This window comes from Canis lupus, chromosome 7 (assembly GCF_011100685.1).
Source record: "Canis lupus familiaris isolate Mischka breed German Shepherd chromosome 7, alternate assembly UU_Cfam_GSD_1.0, whole genome shotgun sequence".
NCBI classification, from domain to species: domain Eukaryota; kingdom Metazoa; phylum Chordata; class Mammalia; order Carnivora; family Canidae; genus Canis; species Canis lupus.
Window position 1 is genome coordinate 53,608,113 of NC_049228.1, and position 14,638 is coordinate 53,622,750.

The 14,638-nt window shown below is 44.4% G+C and overlaps 1 protein-coding gene and 1 non-coding gene across 10 annotated transcripts in view; both read right to left on the reverse strand.

The window, feature by feature from the left end:
* FHOD3 (formin homology 2 domain containing 3) overlaps positions 1 to 14,638 on the reverse strand; it is a 462,688-nt gene that overhangs the window by 170,260 nt on the left and 277,790 nt on the right. For all 9 annotated transcript variants that reach the window (XM_038543473.1, XM_038543482.1, XM_038543483.1 and 6 more), the window contains exon 7: positions 4,737 to 4,848. In XM_038543473.1, the coding sequence (XP_038399401.1) occupies positions 4,737 to 4,848 (112 nt within the window). The remainder of the gene's footprint in view (positions 1 to 4,736; positions 4,849 to 14,638) is intronic.
* On the reverse strand, positions 11,807 to 11,948 carry LOC119872760. Its single transcript, XR_005362783.1, has one exon. It is a non-coding gene; the product is annotated as a U4 spliceosomal RNA (small nuclear RNA).

The window sequence follows — 14,638 nt, forward strand, 5'->3', positions numbered from 1 at the left end:
GAAACTTGCATATATCCCTACACTGTTGAGTTGAATGTTACTCTCCTTTGATTGTTTTAGTGCCAGAAATGGGAAACATTCAAAAGAAAGGAGGTGAAGAGGAAGAAACATTTTGGGGCAACAAAACAGCCTTGGAAGGGCTCAGGCCGGCCCATGGGAAGCACCAGTCACCCAACTTCCCCAAAGCTGCACCTGCTGGAACTAAATGGTCCAGGTCAATTCCCCCCTCCATCCCCCTCCACAACTTGCTCCATACAGAGTGTGAGTGCATGCATGTGTGTGTGTGCGTGTGCACACACGTGTAGAGGCGGGTGGTCCTGTATTAGAATCATAAACCATATGATCTGACCCTTTCACATAACAGAGAAAGAAATCCCTTTCCAAAGTAGTGGAAAGAAAAGAGGCTCAGGAAATACATCTAAATAGGAGTGATCGTATCAACCTTGGAGAACTCCTGTGGGGTGTCACAGAGATAAAGCACTCTTTTTGCCTTAGCGCTGTTGAAGTACATTAGAAGACAATAATTTTCTTAATTACAACCATCTGTCTCTCTCCAGCTCCACCCCCCCAGATGCCAGCTCTGAGTACAGCCTCCACGAGAGCCCTTTTCTCCTATGATGTTTCAAGCACATCGTTGGCACTTAAATATTTACCGAATCAAGGAGTTTTATACAACAAATATTTAGCCTAGTGTCTGTTACATAATAGGCACTGGAATTATCAGTAGCTATAATTGTCACGGTGGTGGTGACACCCACGCTTACCCAACAGGGCTTCTACACAGGCTCCCAGGCAGGTCCTCTCTTCCCGCCAAACCACAGTGCCTCTCTCTCAACCCAGAAGAAGCAAGCACACAACAGATGACTCAACGCGTTCGCCTTCTGACTTTCCTCTTAGCTCTCTGTGGTAACTACCTCCCCCTCCCCGACCCAAAAAAGATTGATATTTAGCACAACGCCTAGGACACACAAGTTGGTCTAACACTCCATCAGAAAGGCAGCAGGTCTCATGTCTTTCTATATGACTGAAAAACACACTGAGCATGTATGCTCCTGCTATAGCTAACCATGGAAACATGGCTTGACTTTCGTCACCTAACTTCCACCAAATTTTGGGAGTGCTTCACAAGATCAGTATTTCCTCCAGCAGAAGTCAGACACAGGATGGCCTGAAAGGATGGCTGGATTTTGTCTTCCCCGTAAATCAGGTGTGACAAACACGTTTAGGAATTATGTCATCTCTCATTACCTCACACTCAAATGAAAATGAAACTTCTTCAAAAGCAGTGCTGACCCCAATTAGGGGAACTCAGGATTTATGGCTGCAATTTCAAAATAAGTTCCCCAGTCTGCTCACTTGCCCCACCCTCTCTCTGAGATGCAAACCCACAGTCAGTGGGAAGGGCACCTTCCCAGGGGAGCAGAGGTTCGGTTCTCAACCAGTTTCCTGCCACCCCCCACAAGGACAGTCTCAATGAAAGGGAGTTTGTGATGATGGCAAAACGACAGAGCAAGGCCCTCTCATAGGCGCCTGTACCCACTCACAGCCTTTCTTTCTTTGTGCAATATCCTGTCCCCTAGGAAGGGAAAGTGACCTGAAGATGCCAGGAGAGAGGTGACCTAGCAGTTTGAATAGGTAGCTGTGATACCATGCCATGCCCCAGACACTAGCACCAGTTCACCTTTCCATACCAACCCCTGAGCAAATGTACCAATTGCCTGATTCAAATAGGGCATATTTAATTTTCCTTAATTCAGTTATTAGTCCCTATGATGGACTTAGACTCCTCAGCTTTTATCTCTGCTCATACCTGGCCTACTCCTGGCCAAAGGACAAACCATCCCCACTTCCAGACTCCCACTCCCACACTCCTTCTGGTTAACCCCCACACAGCATGCGTAATATTTATAAAGCAACTGGAGGAATTTGTTCTGGACTTCATCTGCTGTAGGTGGTGGTGATTTTTCAGGACTCATAGCTTATTTGTTGGTTTTCTCTGCTAATTTAAAAAAATCTGACAGTTTTCATTGTCCAAAAGAATGCCTTTCTATTTAAAACAAAACAAAACCCAGTCTATAGCATGCCCATTCTCCACCCAACACCATAGAGGAATGGATCTGAAGCCACTTTGAGGAGTAAAATTGATGGCTTATTTATAAACTTGTGCACAAACGGACATGCTCAGTTGGCCCTCAGTCACCTCTGACACCTCTGTCTAGCACTTCCCCCAGCTGAGAGGGGAGTGAAGAGTTGCTTCTAAACCTGCCAGGTGGAAACACACCTGGGAGTCACGGTGCTCTCTGCAGAGCACCATGACATATTTAGATGTTTAATTCCATCATAGAGCTCAGGAACAATTTTACTAGCAGGCAAATAGGATGATGTTATATGTACGCATTAAAAAATCACGGCCAAGACCACACATGTCCATAGAGGAACATGCTACTGAACCACGTGATATGCTATGTCTGAGTTTTTCCATTAGTATTGCTTTTTTTCAGTTGCTAGCTCTCAGTAGCAGACAGATGGCAGTAGCTGCCAAGAATTAAGAAATTTTATAGGCTAAACCACCAAGCTAAGAAAACCATCTATTAGCTACCTTTTTTTTTTTTTTTTTTTTTTTTACAAATTGGATAAAGATGACCATCATAGTGTCTTGAAGGAGACACTGAAGACAACAGAGAGCCTCTGGCTGGGTTGGTAGATGGGGGCTTAGACGTAGGTACCAAGCCCTGGATTATCTCAGGTTCATTTCTGTACCCGCAACTCCACCAACAAACCCTTCAGAGAATGTGAAGTCCAAGGAAGGAAGCTCTAAACTCCCAACTCAATGAAGCCAAAGAGGGACCCCCAAGGCCGTGAAAAGGCTTATCCCTTAAATACAGCCTCGATGAGAAGGACCCATGGGTTATTTGAAATTTAGGGCAGGAAAACAAGGAGTCCATTAACTGTCCTAAAGTAATCCCTGGAGTTGGGGGATGGAGTATGATCTGAGGACCAATAAAAGGGTCTGCCTTGCTGTCTTCCCATACACCCACCTCTGACCCTAAACTTCATTAATTGGCTTTGGAAACACAAACCCCGGTTTCTGAGCCACTGACTACCTTCATTAAGGATTCTCAGCTGGCCCCATAATCTGCTCTTGGCCATAAGAGATTTAAAATCTGGCACCAGATGGAAACATGCTATGGTAGAAAGAAAAAAAACAAGCCTGCCCTGGTCTGTGACCCATGTTCCAGATTCACAGTCTCTGTCCACACATGAGAGTTTGTCTCTCTCACACCCACCCACCCCCATGCACAGGCCTAGAGTTACCTCCAGCCTACGATCCATCATGCCTGGTGCTGACATTTGCCTGTGCATTCATGGAAAAGGTATGGGAGCTCAATTTATGGCCTTGGATGGCTTTCATTAACTTATATTCAAACTATTGAATTAATAAGTGAGCTACTTTCCTTCACCTTTGATGCAGCACTGAAAGGTGGGTCTCTGAGCAATGCTGAGTCAGAGATACAAATAGTTGGAATCGAAGAGTGCTATTAGGCCTCTTGTCCTTGACAGTTGTACTTGGCTTAGTGTGTGCACAGAAACATATACATGAAACTGTAAGGAAATATACCAACATGTTAATAATTATTTCTGTCTGGTGAGATTGGAGGTGGTGATTCATTATAATCTCCTTTATACTTTCTTTCTATAGAGAGAATGAGTGTTGTAAAAAGAAAAATAAATGTTATCAAGGTTTTTGATATCAAGGCTTTTCTCTGGGTCTTTGTGGGGACGATCATAGTAATAATAATGTCCTACCAGAAAAGAGGTCCAAACGTTTTTTTTAAGAGGACAAAATCAAAAGCCCCTAACATTTTAACTTTGGGCTTTACAGTATTACAGGGGCCACACGCTAAGCCAAATCCAAAGTCCTTCTTTTCATCAAGTGCATATGGAAGGCCTGCCTGCCTACTGCCCAGCTCAGTGCTGGGACACCAAGAAGAGAGCCAAAGACTCTGCCACCATCTGGCAGGGCACACACTCATCAGAAATGTCAATGACAACAACATATGGGCTCTGAGTGCATGTGACTAGCCCAAGATAGGGAAGGGGCAGTGGGAGCCAGGTGGGAGGTGGGGGCGGCAAGTAGACAGGGGTTGGATGGTGAAGGATGAATTGCAGGGTTTGGACCTAATTCTGTGGGCCTTGGGAAGCCACCAGCAGGGAAACGATGTGACCAAATTTTTGTTTTAAAAGAATCTCCCAATAGCAGAGGTGAGGGTCGCACTTCAGGGACGTAATGCCAGGTGACAGATGGAGAGGGCCCCCAGTAGGAGGACATGAGATGAAAGGAAAAAAAAGAAGAACATTCTGAGAGTCAGAGCCAAAAAAGCTTGTGTGAGAGAAGGGGAGAAAGGAGCCAGGGTGACCTGGACAAAATGGGAAAGGGGAGGAGGAGCTGGTTCTATGGGTTCAGTGGAGGGGACTGAGAACAGGGCATAAACACAAGCTCAGAGTCTGACCTGTCCTGGGTAAGGCCATGAATACTTTCCCTTTCATAGCTAAATCCATGTTCAATCCCTGATCTTTGTATACTCACAATTCTAAAAAATATGTTTTCTGCAGTGGGGAGTCCACACAAATGGAATTCTGTTCATTCTCAATTCTGTTATGAACATGTTAAAAATGGAAACCTGCCTAGAGTAGACATGTCTACCTTGATGAAATAGTGGGTGGGGACCACTTACCCCTTTTGGTGTCGACAGCAGAGACAGCTTGAATCAGAAGAGGTGCATTTGACTCCGAGTACTCCACAAAGACGAGCAGCAGCTTCAGGGCTGTCTTCACCACCAGCCGGAACTGCCCAGAAAAGAGAAAAGCATCATGTAGCTGTGGACGGTCTGTGTACACCTGAAGGCAGGCTGGCACTCAGTGCTGGCTTTGGCCAGGAGAACTCGGCAAGCACATAGATTCCTTTGCCAGATGCCTCAGAAACAGGAATTGATATTATCCCCATTGCACAGATTAGGAAACTGAGGCACAGACTATCCTGCCCACAGCCAGAAATAGAACCAGAATTCGATCCCAAGGCCTCTGGGTCCAGAGCTCACACCCTGCAGCCTCTCAGCAAACAAGATAGCACTTGCCACGTTGGTTGATTCATTTTATCCCAGACTAGAACACTGTGAGATAGGAACAATCACAATCCTCCTTTTTCTGGTAAGGAAGTAGGCACAGCGGGGTGAAGGACTTACCCAGAGCCAAACCACTGAACTGAGGCAAGCAGGAATCTGAACCAAGTCCCATCCTGCTAGGCCCAGGGCACAGCATTTGTAAGGAGCCACACACAGCCCTGGGGCCTTCCATCACACAAGCCACAGGTTACCTGCCCAGAGAAATTCCCAAGCTTCCCAGCTGAAGCTTAGCTGGCCCTGGGGGCTACCTGTGGCAGTCTTGGGTGGGGGTTCCAGGTCACCCCTCCCCCCATCCCCCCAAAAGCTGCTGCCACAACTCATTACCTATAGTGTCCCTTCCCTGAGCCCCATCTTCCAAGAAACTCTTTTTAAATTTTATTTAAATTCAATTTGCCAACATATAGTATTAACACCCAGGGCTCACTCATCTCACCCAAGAACTTCTTTCTAAAGAAACTTACCCACCAGCTCTCTCCTGTAAATGGGTTCAAATCATGCATCTAAGAAATAAGGAGCCTGCCCCAGGCTACCCAGCCCAGCCCCAGCAATTTGCTTAGCAATGCCCCACCCCCACAGAGAGTAACACTTTCAAGGGGAGGGGGGCTTATCTGCATCATGTCTGCAGGACCAGGAACTGCATTTGGCACGGAGTGGGCTCTGTGATGTTTGCTCACTGAATGAATGAATCAGTTCATGACCAGTCAATGCACGACCCCTCAACTCTATCACCTTCGTTGTAAAGAATCAGCTCCAGGATCTCCATTTGCAGCCCAAGGAAGACCCAGGGCCTCCTGAAGGCAACAGCTCACATCAAAATACTAGGGATAGGGACACATGTAGATTTTATAAGAAACTTGGAGCCTAAAGCATTCCTCACTATTCCAGAGTGAATAGTGTAAAAACACCACCTGTATCAAGTTACTTCCCCAAAGTCAGGCAAACACCTCTACTCTCTCGACCCTTCTCCTCGGGCATACTTCCCTGATTCTTCTCCTTGATTCCACATCTCTCTCCAGCCAGTGTCTTGGTTCTCAACTCCCCTTTATAGGAAAACTTCTCAAAAGGACTGCCACTCGCTCCACTTCCTCACTTTCTACAGACTCCTCAACCCAATCTGATAGGGTTTCCATCACCACCGTGCAAATGACATTTCTCTTGTTAGGGTTGCCAACAGCCTCCATATTGTCAAATCCAATAGTTATTTCTTCACTCGTTTCAATCCCCAACAGCATATGACACAACTGCTTCCTCCAAGAATGGTTTCCTGTCACCATGGCTGACCCCAGTCTCCAACCTGAGTGGCCACTCCTTTGCTGGCTCCTTCTAGGGTACTCAATCTTTAGGTGGGGGAAGGCTGCAGAGTCCACTCTGCATTCTTTCTTTCTCTTTCTGTACACTCTAAGTGAGTCCATTCAGTCTCTTGGTTTTACATTCTATCTGTGACTCAGTGCAAACTGTTGCACCCCAGGCCTGACCAAACTCCTGGGCTCTGACAGCCCCCTGACCCCGGACATGGCTACTCATATGCTAACAGCACCTCAAATTCAGGTGGTCAAAAGAGAACCCTTCATCTCACATGGGCTCACTCCATCCCACCTACCATTCCAGCCTGTTCCCTCCACTCAGCATGTCAGCCACACACAAAGTGGCTGGTGGGGACTTTTCTCACCCCATTCCCACAACAGATCCATCCACCAGCATGGTCAGAGCTTCCCTCAAGAAAGCCTCTTCAGTACTTCCAGACTTGTTCCCACCTCCCCCTATGTCCATTCTACAAACTGTAGCCAGAGTGACCACTGTACCCTCAACCTCCCTTCACGGCCCCCCGAGCCCAGGATGGAACCCACTCCCACAGGCGTTACGTCCTGGCTCAGCTGTCACTGTCCTTCTGCCCAGTGTGTTCCCACCATCTACCTCTCTGCCATCACATGACTGTGTTTTCAACCTACCAAAGCTCGTTCACAGCTCAAGGCTTCTCAGTGGCTATTCCCTGCCTAGAAACAGTCACCACAGGACTGGCCTTTTATCATTCTTCAGATGTGAGAAATTTTCCCTCATGGGAAGTGCCTTCCTAACCACTTCACCCAAAGGGGCCTCTTGGTCACTCTCATATCAATGCCTTATACTCCTCACATCCTTTATCATGACCTGAAATTGCTACACCTGACATTCCTCTACTGCCCCCAACGAGAACATTAGTCACCTGGCAGCAGAGGTGTTTTATCTGACACACCAGAAACAGCATCTGTCCCAGAGCCGATGATCAGTCAGGAAGGCATCTGAGGCTTGTTCCCCAAATGCACCCCCTCACATCAGCAGAGGGTGCCATCTCAGCCCCAGCTGCCATCCCCCTAGTCCTCAGCAAAGCTGGGGCCCCTCCACAATCACACTGAGGACCAGCAGTGCCTTGGGCCTCTGTTCTCACCGTTATGTTCCTTACCACACTGAAAACGGAATTCTTTAGAAGGCTTTGAACTCTTTAGAGGGTTTCTACCTGTATAACTTGGGTCCTGCATTCAGTCCTCTGCTCCCAGAAGAGGAACACACTGAATCCCAGAGTACTTTTTTAAACCACAAGGTTGGGGGTAGAAGGGAAAGGCAAGGCATAATGAACTGTTCTATCTTTGTATGTTTAGGGCTGTAGACAGTTCTTCAAGTAAATAAAACAACCTAGCAAGCCCAGGCAACTTCCTCAGTGGGTGGACTATTATTGAGTAGATTAAGCCTTCCCAGTGCCTTCCTGGGCAAGATCCTGGCTGCTGCCCACCCGGCTACCCGCATGCGCTGGTCTCAGGAAGAGGGGGGGGGGAGTGTGTGCCTGTCTCACCAACGTCCCTCCTGAACATCTCTGTGGTCACAGATCTTAGCCAACACAGTCCCAGGGACCCAGAACCCCTTTCGCCATTCTCCTTCATTAAACTAATTTATAACAAACAAACACTGTTTTCTAGCAAAGTCTTTTTTTTTTATCGGTCTCAACATGTCTGTTCATGTCTGCTTCTCCTTTGCTGTAAACGCTCTGTTTGGAGCTCTTTTGGCATTATATTTTTATTTAAAAAAAATTCCAAACTCTTCTGATTCATGATTTTAGGCTTCTATTGAGTCTAAGTTTACATTTAGGTGCCTTTGGAAGCCTCCCTATGTAAAATTAATAAACATGTTCAATAGTTAAACCACTTTTGAAAAAGGGGCAGAATGTGAATTTATGGAAATGCATGATACTAATTGCAAGCATGTCCTAACTAATCACCAAATATGTCCAGCAGGACTCCTCCCCAGAAATACCTTATTAGCATTACTGTAGAGACTTGAAAGTAATAACAGCACATTACTTTAAAAGGTTTCTGCATCAACCTTTATTTATCCAGAAATCATTTAATTTGATGCCCACAAGTATCTGGAATGTAGTCAAAACCCTCCAAAGCCTTGGAACAGCCACAGTGGAGGCCACACACCCATTCCTCCAAGTCCAAACATGCTACTGATCTCAAAGCTCTTAAAAACCCACACTTGGTGCCACTGTGCTGATCTTAGACACATTCTAATAGGAATAGCTATGGCGATTGCCAGCCCGCATCCACTGGAAAGGGACACACCACAGGAGGGTGACAGACAGGTGAGGCAGGCCCAGCATGGCAGCTAGAGCAAGGACCACAAATGACAAAGGTGGGAGCAAGCTACTCAGGAGCCAGCATACACACCACAGTGTGGCTCAGCAACTGAAGGGGCCCCTCAAAGCCACGAGGCAGTGTCCCTCCAATCTGAACTGTTGGGTTTTCGGCTCTGCCTGCTACTCCCTTATGTTCTAACGACAGGTTTCACCTACAGTGACTTACAGGCTCAAACATTTGCCCATCTGTCTAACACTGAAGGGAAGTCAGTAAGAATTGATTTTCATTCTGAAGGTACATGGATCATGTGAGAAGGTAAGAGCAAACAGTCATAAAACAGTTAAAGGAGTCAGTCTCAGAAGTGGTGGCTCAGAGACAAATGGCAACTTCCTCACACCTAGAGGTTCTGAGTGGCCACCTGCTAAGGCTACTCCAGAAGAAATTCAGAACCTGGACGGTGGTGGAATGGCTGATTCTGTTTAAGATCCTTCCCATCCCAAGATGCTGAGCTGCTTCTTTCAACAACATTTGAGTGCTTTCCAGATGCCCAGCCCCCAACAAGGTTCTATGAAAGGATAACAAAGTCATGGCCTTCAAGGAGATGGTCCTCTTGCTGTTGAGAGAGGACTCAGAACCCCTCCACACCACACAGCTGAGTGTTATCTGTGCTGGAAGCCCTGAGGGCCAGGTGACTGAGGACAGAGAGCACCAGCCAGAAGACAGCCTTGAAAGTGGAGAGGGAGAGTCAGTAGAACCAACTTGGAGCTGATCCAGCTGCCTGTGGGCTTCCATGGAAGAGAAGAGCTATGTGATAACTTTTGAGTTCATGCTCCCATAAATAATCCCACTTCCTTAGGGATAGGGGAAACACGTGGGGGGTCTAGATTCAGTCTTTGAGCTACACGTTACCTACTTTTTATGTAATTACATTCTAGGGAATACTGGTATTCTATTTTAACACTGGTCCATTATAATAAATTATGCTTTATATTGCTTTAAAACATGTAGCTAAATCACAGTATTTAACAGGACTCTGAGACAACCCCTTTGTTATAAAGGCAGGAGAAGAACGTGCAGCCAGCTGTGAACTGTGTTTCTCTTAAGTATTTAGTGCCTGTTGGGGACGCCTGGCTGAGCTTCACTTTCTGCTGCAACTATCATTTTGCACTCCATTCTTACTCAGCACAAAAGAGAGGCCATGAGCCTTCAGAGGAACAGAGATGCCTTTTGACCTAGGGATGTGACATTTGTCAGGTCAAGCCTCGGTTCGGGGACTTAGCCTCTGGATTCCATCAACCACTTGGGGATCCAGTGTCACCTCCATGCCAGGGAGGCTGAGCCTGAGGGAGGGGTGGCACGATACTGTCAGCATAGAACTTTGCCTTTCTTTCTTTCTTTCTTTCTTTTTTTTTTTTTTTTTTTTTTTTTTTAATTTTCTAGGCCGACCCACAGAGAGTGTGTGGAGTCGGCTGGTACAGAACTCAGGTATCTGGGTTTTAGATAAAATGTAACTTCCAGATGTATGGAAAAGGAATACAAGCCAGTTTCTCAATAATTTTGCACATTAGAGCAAACTGGAACTCCTTTCACGTTTTATTGTACTTAGAGAAACACAAGAACTATACTTAGAAGGTCAAATATGCTGCTTATTAAGTAGAAATAAAAGTATTCCAAAAAAAAAAAAATCTCCAAATTCCTACTCTGCTTCTAAAAATTCAACAACCATAAAAAGAAAACAATTTCCAAGCCTCGGGATTTAAATTACAAAGGAGTTAGAAAAACATGCTTTATTCTATTTGTTTCATTTTCTGCTAAAAAAGCATAAATATATGTTCTAGAAGTGGATGCTGGTTATTAAACCTGAATTAGAAATTGGTAAGATAACTTATAGAGCTTTGTCACACTGTTTCCCAGCTTACCATACTGAAAATATACTGAATATTTTAACAACAAAGAGTTAAGCAACTTAAGACACTTTCAAGACCTTCTCATTTAAGCACTTTATTCCAATGACATATCCTTAAGCTCAGAATTCCTAGCCAGAAGCTCAGAATAGGCCCTAAAGCCTTTGTAACTGGTTATTAAACAGTCTAACAGATACCCTAAACCCTGAATCTATCCCCTTTTAAGATGCTGTCTGCAAAATGAGATGGGTCTAGTCAGAAATAAAGTGTGGACCCAAATATATTACCTGAGTATAGAACTCGGGGCTGTGGCTTTGCAGGTATCTGGCAAGGGGCAAGGTGCACAGAGGCCAGGGTTGGCACATCTGCCAGGACAGGAAGTTACCTACACCAAGTCCACATGCTATGCCCTCAGGTCCTGATGGCCTATCTGCTTATGACCTAATGGAATTTGCAGAAAGGGAACCAAACTACATTTGTGATTCATGTAGTAGCCAAGTGTGAGTTTAGGAACCCCTTAAGTGTTTACTAGTTAGTGGAGAGGAAATCTTGCAGAACAGAACATACAGCAGAGTATTCAGAAATCATTAAGTATCAAAATAATTTTTAAAAATGCTACAAATGAACGTTTTCTTTCTATTCAGATAAAATTCTGGGGCTTGGGACACCCGGGTGGCTCAGTGGTTGAGTGTCTGCCTTTGGCTCAAGTCGTGATCTCTGGGTCCTGGGATCAAGTCCTGCATTGGGCCCCCCACAGGGAGCCCGCTTCTCCCTATGCCTGTGCCTCTGCCTCTGTGTGTCTCTCATGAATAAGTAAAAATAAAATCTTTAAAGAAAAGTTCTGGGGCTTAGCAGGAGGTTTCTTTAAAGAACAATGGATAAAAGTGGGCAAGGCCAGAAAATACCCATTTTGCTACCTTTTCCTCAGGATATTCAATGTAATTATGAGGAGTTGGTTGATAATAGGTAACACAGATCCACTCTGTTATTGACTAAGGAATACCAAAAACTCTGCACTAAACTACTGACTTAAATAACACCCTGGTAATATTTGCAAAATGAAGGAGGGAAATCAACAAGGTTGGGTACTTACTTGTCCAGTTACTGACAGACATCTCCATTCTCAGATACAAAGTCTCATGTTCTAGAAGGCTATTTAACTTGTCACACAAATAATTTCTGTTTTCAGTTAGCAATAATCACGCCTTGGATAAGCCTCATTGGCTACGATACTGCCACTGCACAAAGCTGCACACAACTACTTTCTGAAGAAAGTCAAAGGAAAACACCAACTCTGATCTGATTCTTTCTACTATACTATGAGGAGCCCCACCTTTCCCTCTGGTGCAAAAACTTAAACCTTGGGGAAATGAGACAAATACGTTCTTATGAGCTATAATCAAGGTTAAAGAATGTTCCTAAGTAAATAATCAGCCCTGGAAAATAACAGAGGACAACGAAGCCTGAGGAATGGCAAATGTGAATTAGCAAGAGTTTGACAGCTAACTCACATCTCCTTAGAGTGGGTGGAGGAGGGCTGGCAGATGAGCCCTGGCAGGTGGAAAAAGGCTACAGGAACTGGGTTACCAGCACTGGCAAAGGCAATCTTGAGCCTGCAGGGCCACTCCCCCCATGGCTCCCAGAAGCCTACGCTTTGTCCAGTTCTCCTGCCCATCCAACACTCATAGAGCGTCACTTGCTGAAGAACAGCACACTGGCCCCTTCAGGGTCTCTTCTTCCTTATTAGAACCACCCATTCCTAGCCTCTTCAGCTACTAGAACACAGCTGCTAGTCCTCAGCCAAATGCCCTAACAGGACAGAGGGTCAAAGTGTCAGTTCCCCCACTCCACTATTTCTCTTGTTCACGGAGATCTTGCCAATGTAAATTAGTAAGCTACTATTCTGAGAGTTATCGTTCCTACTGCAAACCAGCTCCCTGAAGCTGATCATCTCAGAGTGGATTGAAGAAGCTGATGCCCAGACCTGTGGCTGGAGAGCCATCCTGGACCATAGGGTCCTCTCAGCATACTGGCTCCTCTAAGATCTGGCTTGAATCTCTGGTCTCTCCCCCTGACATCTTCCTAAAATAATCATAAGTGAAACTATTTCTTTTTTTTAATAATAAATTTATTTTTTATTGGTGTTCAATTTGCCAACATACAGAATAACACCCAGTGCTCATCCCGTCAAGTGGCCCCCTCAGTGCCCGTCACCCATTCACCCCCACCCCCCGCCCTCCTCCCCTTCCACCTTTTTTTCTTTTTCTTCCACTGAGATTATCCTCATATGGGGTATCTGAGAGATCACACAGAGAATTAGTTTTCTGGTTGTATGTAGCCAAGTAACCAGCAGGACAGTGATAGCCCTTTGTACCCACCATCTCTCTAACACAAATATGACTTGAACATGCCATTACAACTCGTAGAATTTTTTATTTTTTTATTTTTATTTTTTTCTTTTAAAGATTTATTTATTTATGATAGACATAGGGAGAGCGAGAGAGAGAGAGAGAGAGAGAGAGAGAGGCAGAGACATAGGAGGAGGGAGAAGCAGGCTCCATGCCGGGAGCCCGATGTGGGACTCGATCCCCAGGACTCCAGGATCGCGTCCTGGGCCAAAGGCAGGCGCTAAACCACTGAGCCACCCAGGGATCCCCCGTAGAATTTTTTAAATCTTAAAAATGAAACAATGATAAACATAGAAAAATATCCAAACACAACCTCATTCACTAAATATGTTTTCATCAAGTTAATAACAAAGCTCTTCATATCGAAACAATTTGATTAATATGATAAATCAAATTTTCTATGACTATTACATAGGTTTTAATATGCTTTAGGGTAATAACAAAGGAAAATGCAATGTAGAGTCAACTATGTAAGAAAGATTCCAAAGATTAGAAGAAAATGTACAAAGTTAATGTTTAAATCTATATAGAAGTATTTCAGGTGATTTTCACTTTTTTCGTATTTCAAAAGTTTTATACAGAGAAGTTTTTTATACAAAAAAAAAATTGAAAGTTTTAAAAACTCCAAGTTCCCAACCCTATCAAGAAACTAAGCAATCAATAGAACCAGACAGATTTAACTCAATGTTGCAACTCTATAAATCACAATGATCAATATGTTAAAAATTGTGGTGGAAAAGGTGGACAATGTGCATGAACGGATGAGAAAGCATCAGATGGAAATGCTAGAAATAAAAAGCATTGTAAAAGAGATGAAGAATGTATTTCAGAACCTCATCAGGAAGACTCACATAGCTGAGCAAAGAAGCAGGTAAGTTGATAAGTCTACAGAAATTGCCCAAAAAGCAACAAAGGAAAAGAGAGTGAGTCAGTTTTAACCATGCAAAGCATATTTTTATGTCAATCACAGGCAATATTTTTAAGCCTAAAACTCCCCCTTCTTGGACAGAAGCCAGAGACACAAGAACATTTCAACAAGCATCCTACTGAAGGTAAAATGATTCTAATGAAGGCACACAATCTCAATTTCCTCATGTGAAGATCCAAAGATGCAGAGATTAAAAACCTTGGAAAATTATGTACCTCAAACAATAGTACATCTGATGAACCCCTAGAGCGAGAAGAGGAATTCAGATAATGACTTCTCAACATGGCAATTCAATTTCAGTTTTTACATTTAAACATGTTAATTAATACAATCCCTCCCATCATTCTAATAAGAATAGGTGAGCATATTTGCTGTTCTGAGAATTTACAATACAGGCGCCTCAAACAATGCAAAGTTAATGTCCCAATTTTCAGAAAAAGGATTACAGATGAAGTAGAAAATTGATATCCCACACTTTATTAAATCCTTGATTGATCCCTGGCAATATGCTCCAAAGGCTTCCTGGATGAAAGTCTTATAAGCACTTAGAAAAGAGGGAAACACCTGGAACCAGCAGTTCCCAGGTGAGCAAGTTCTGGCAAGC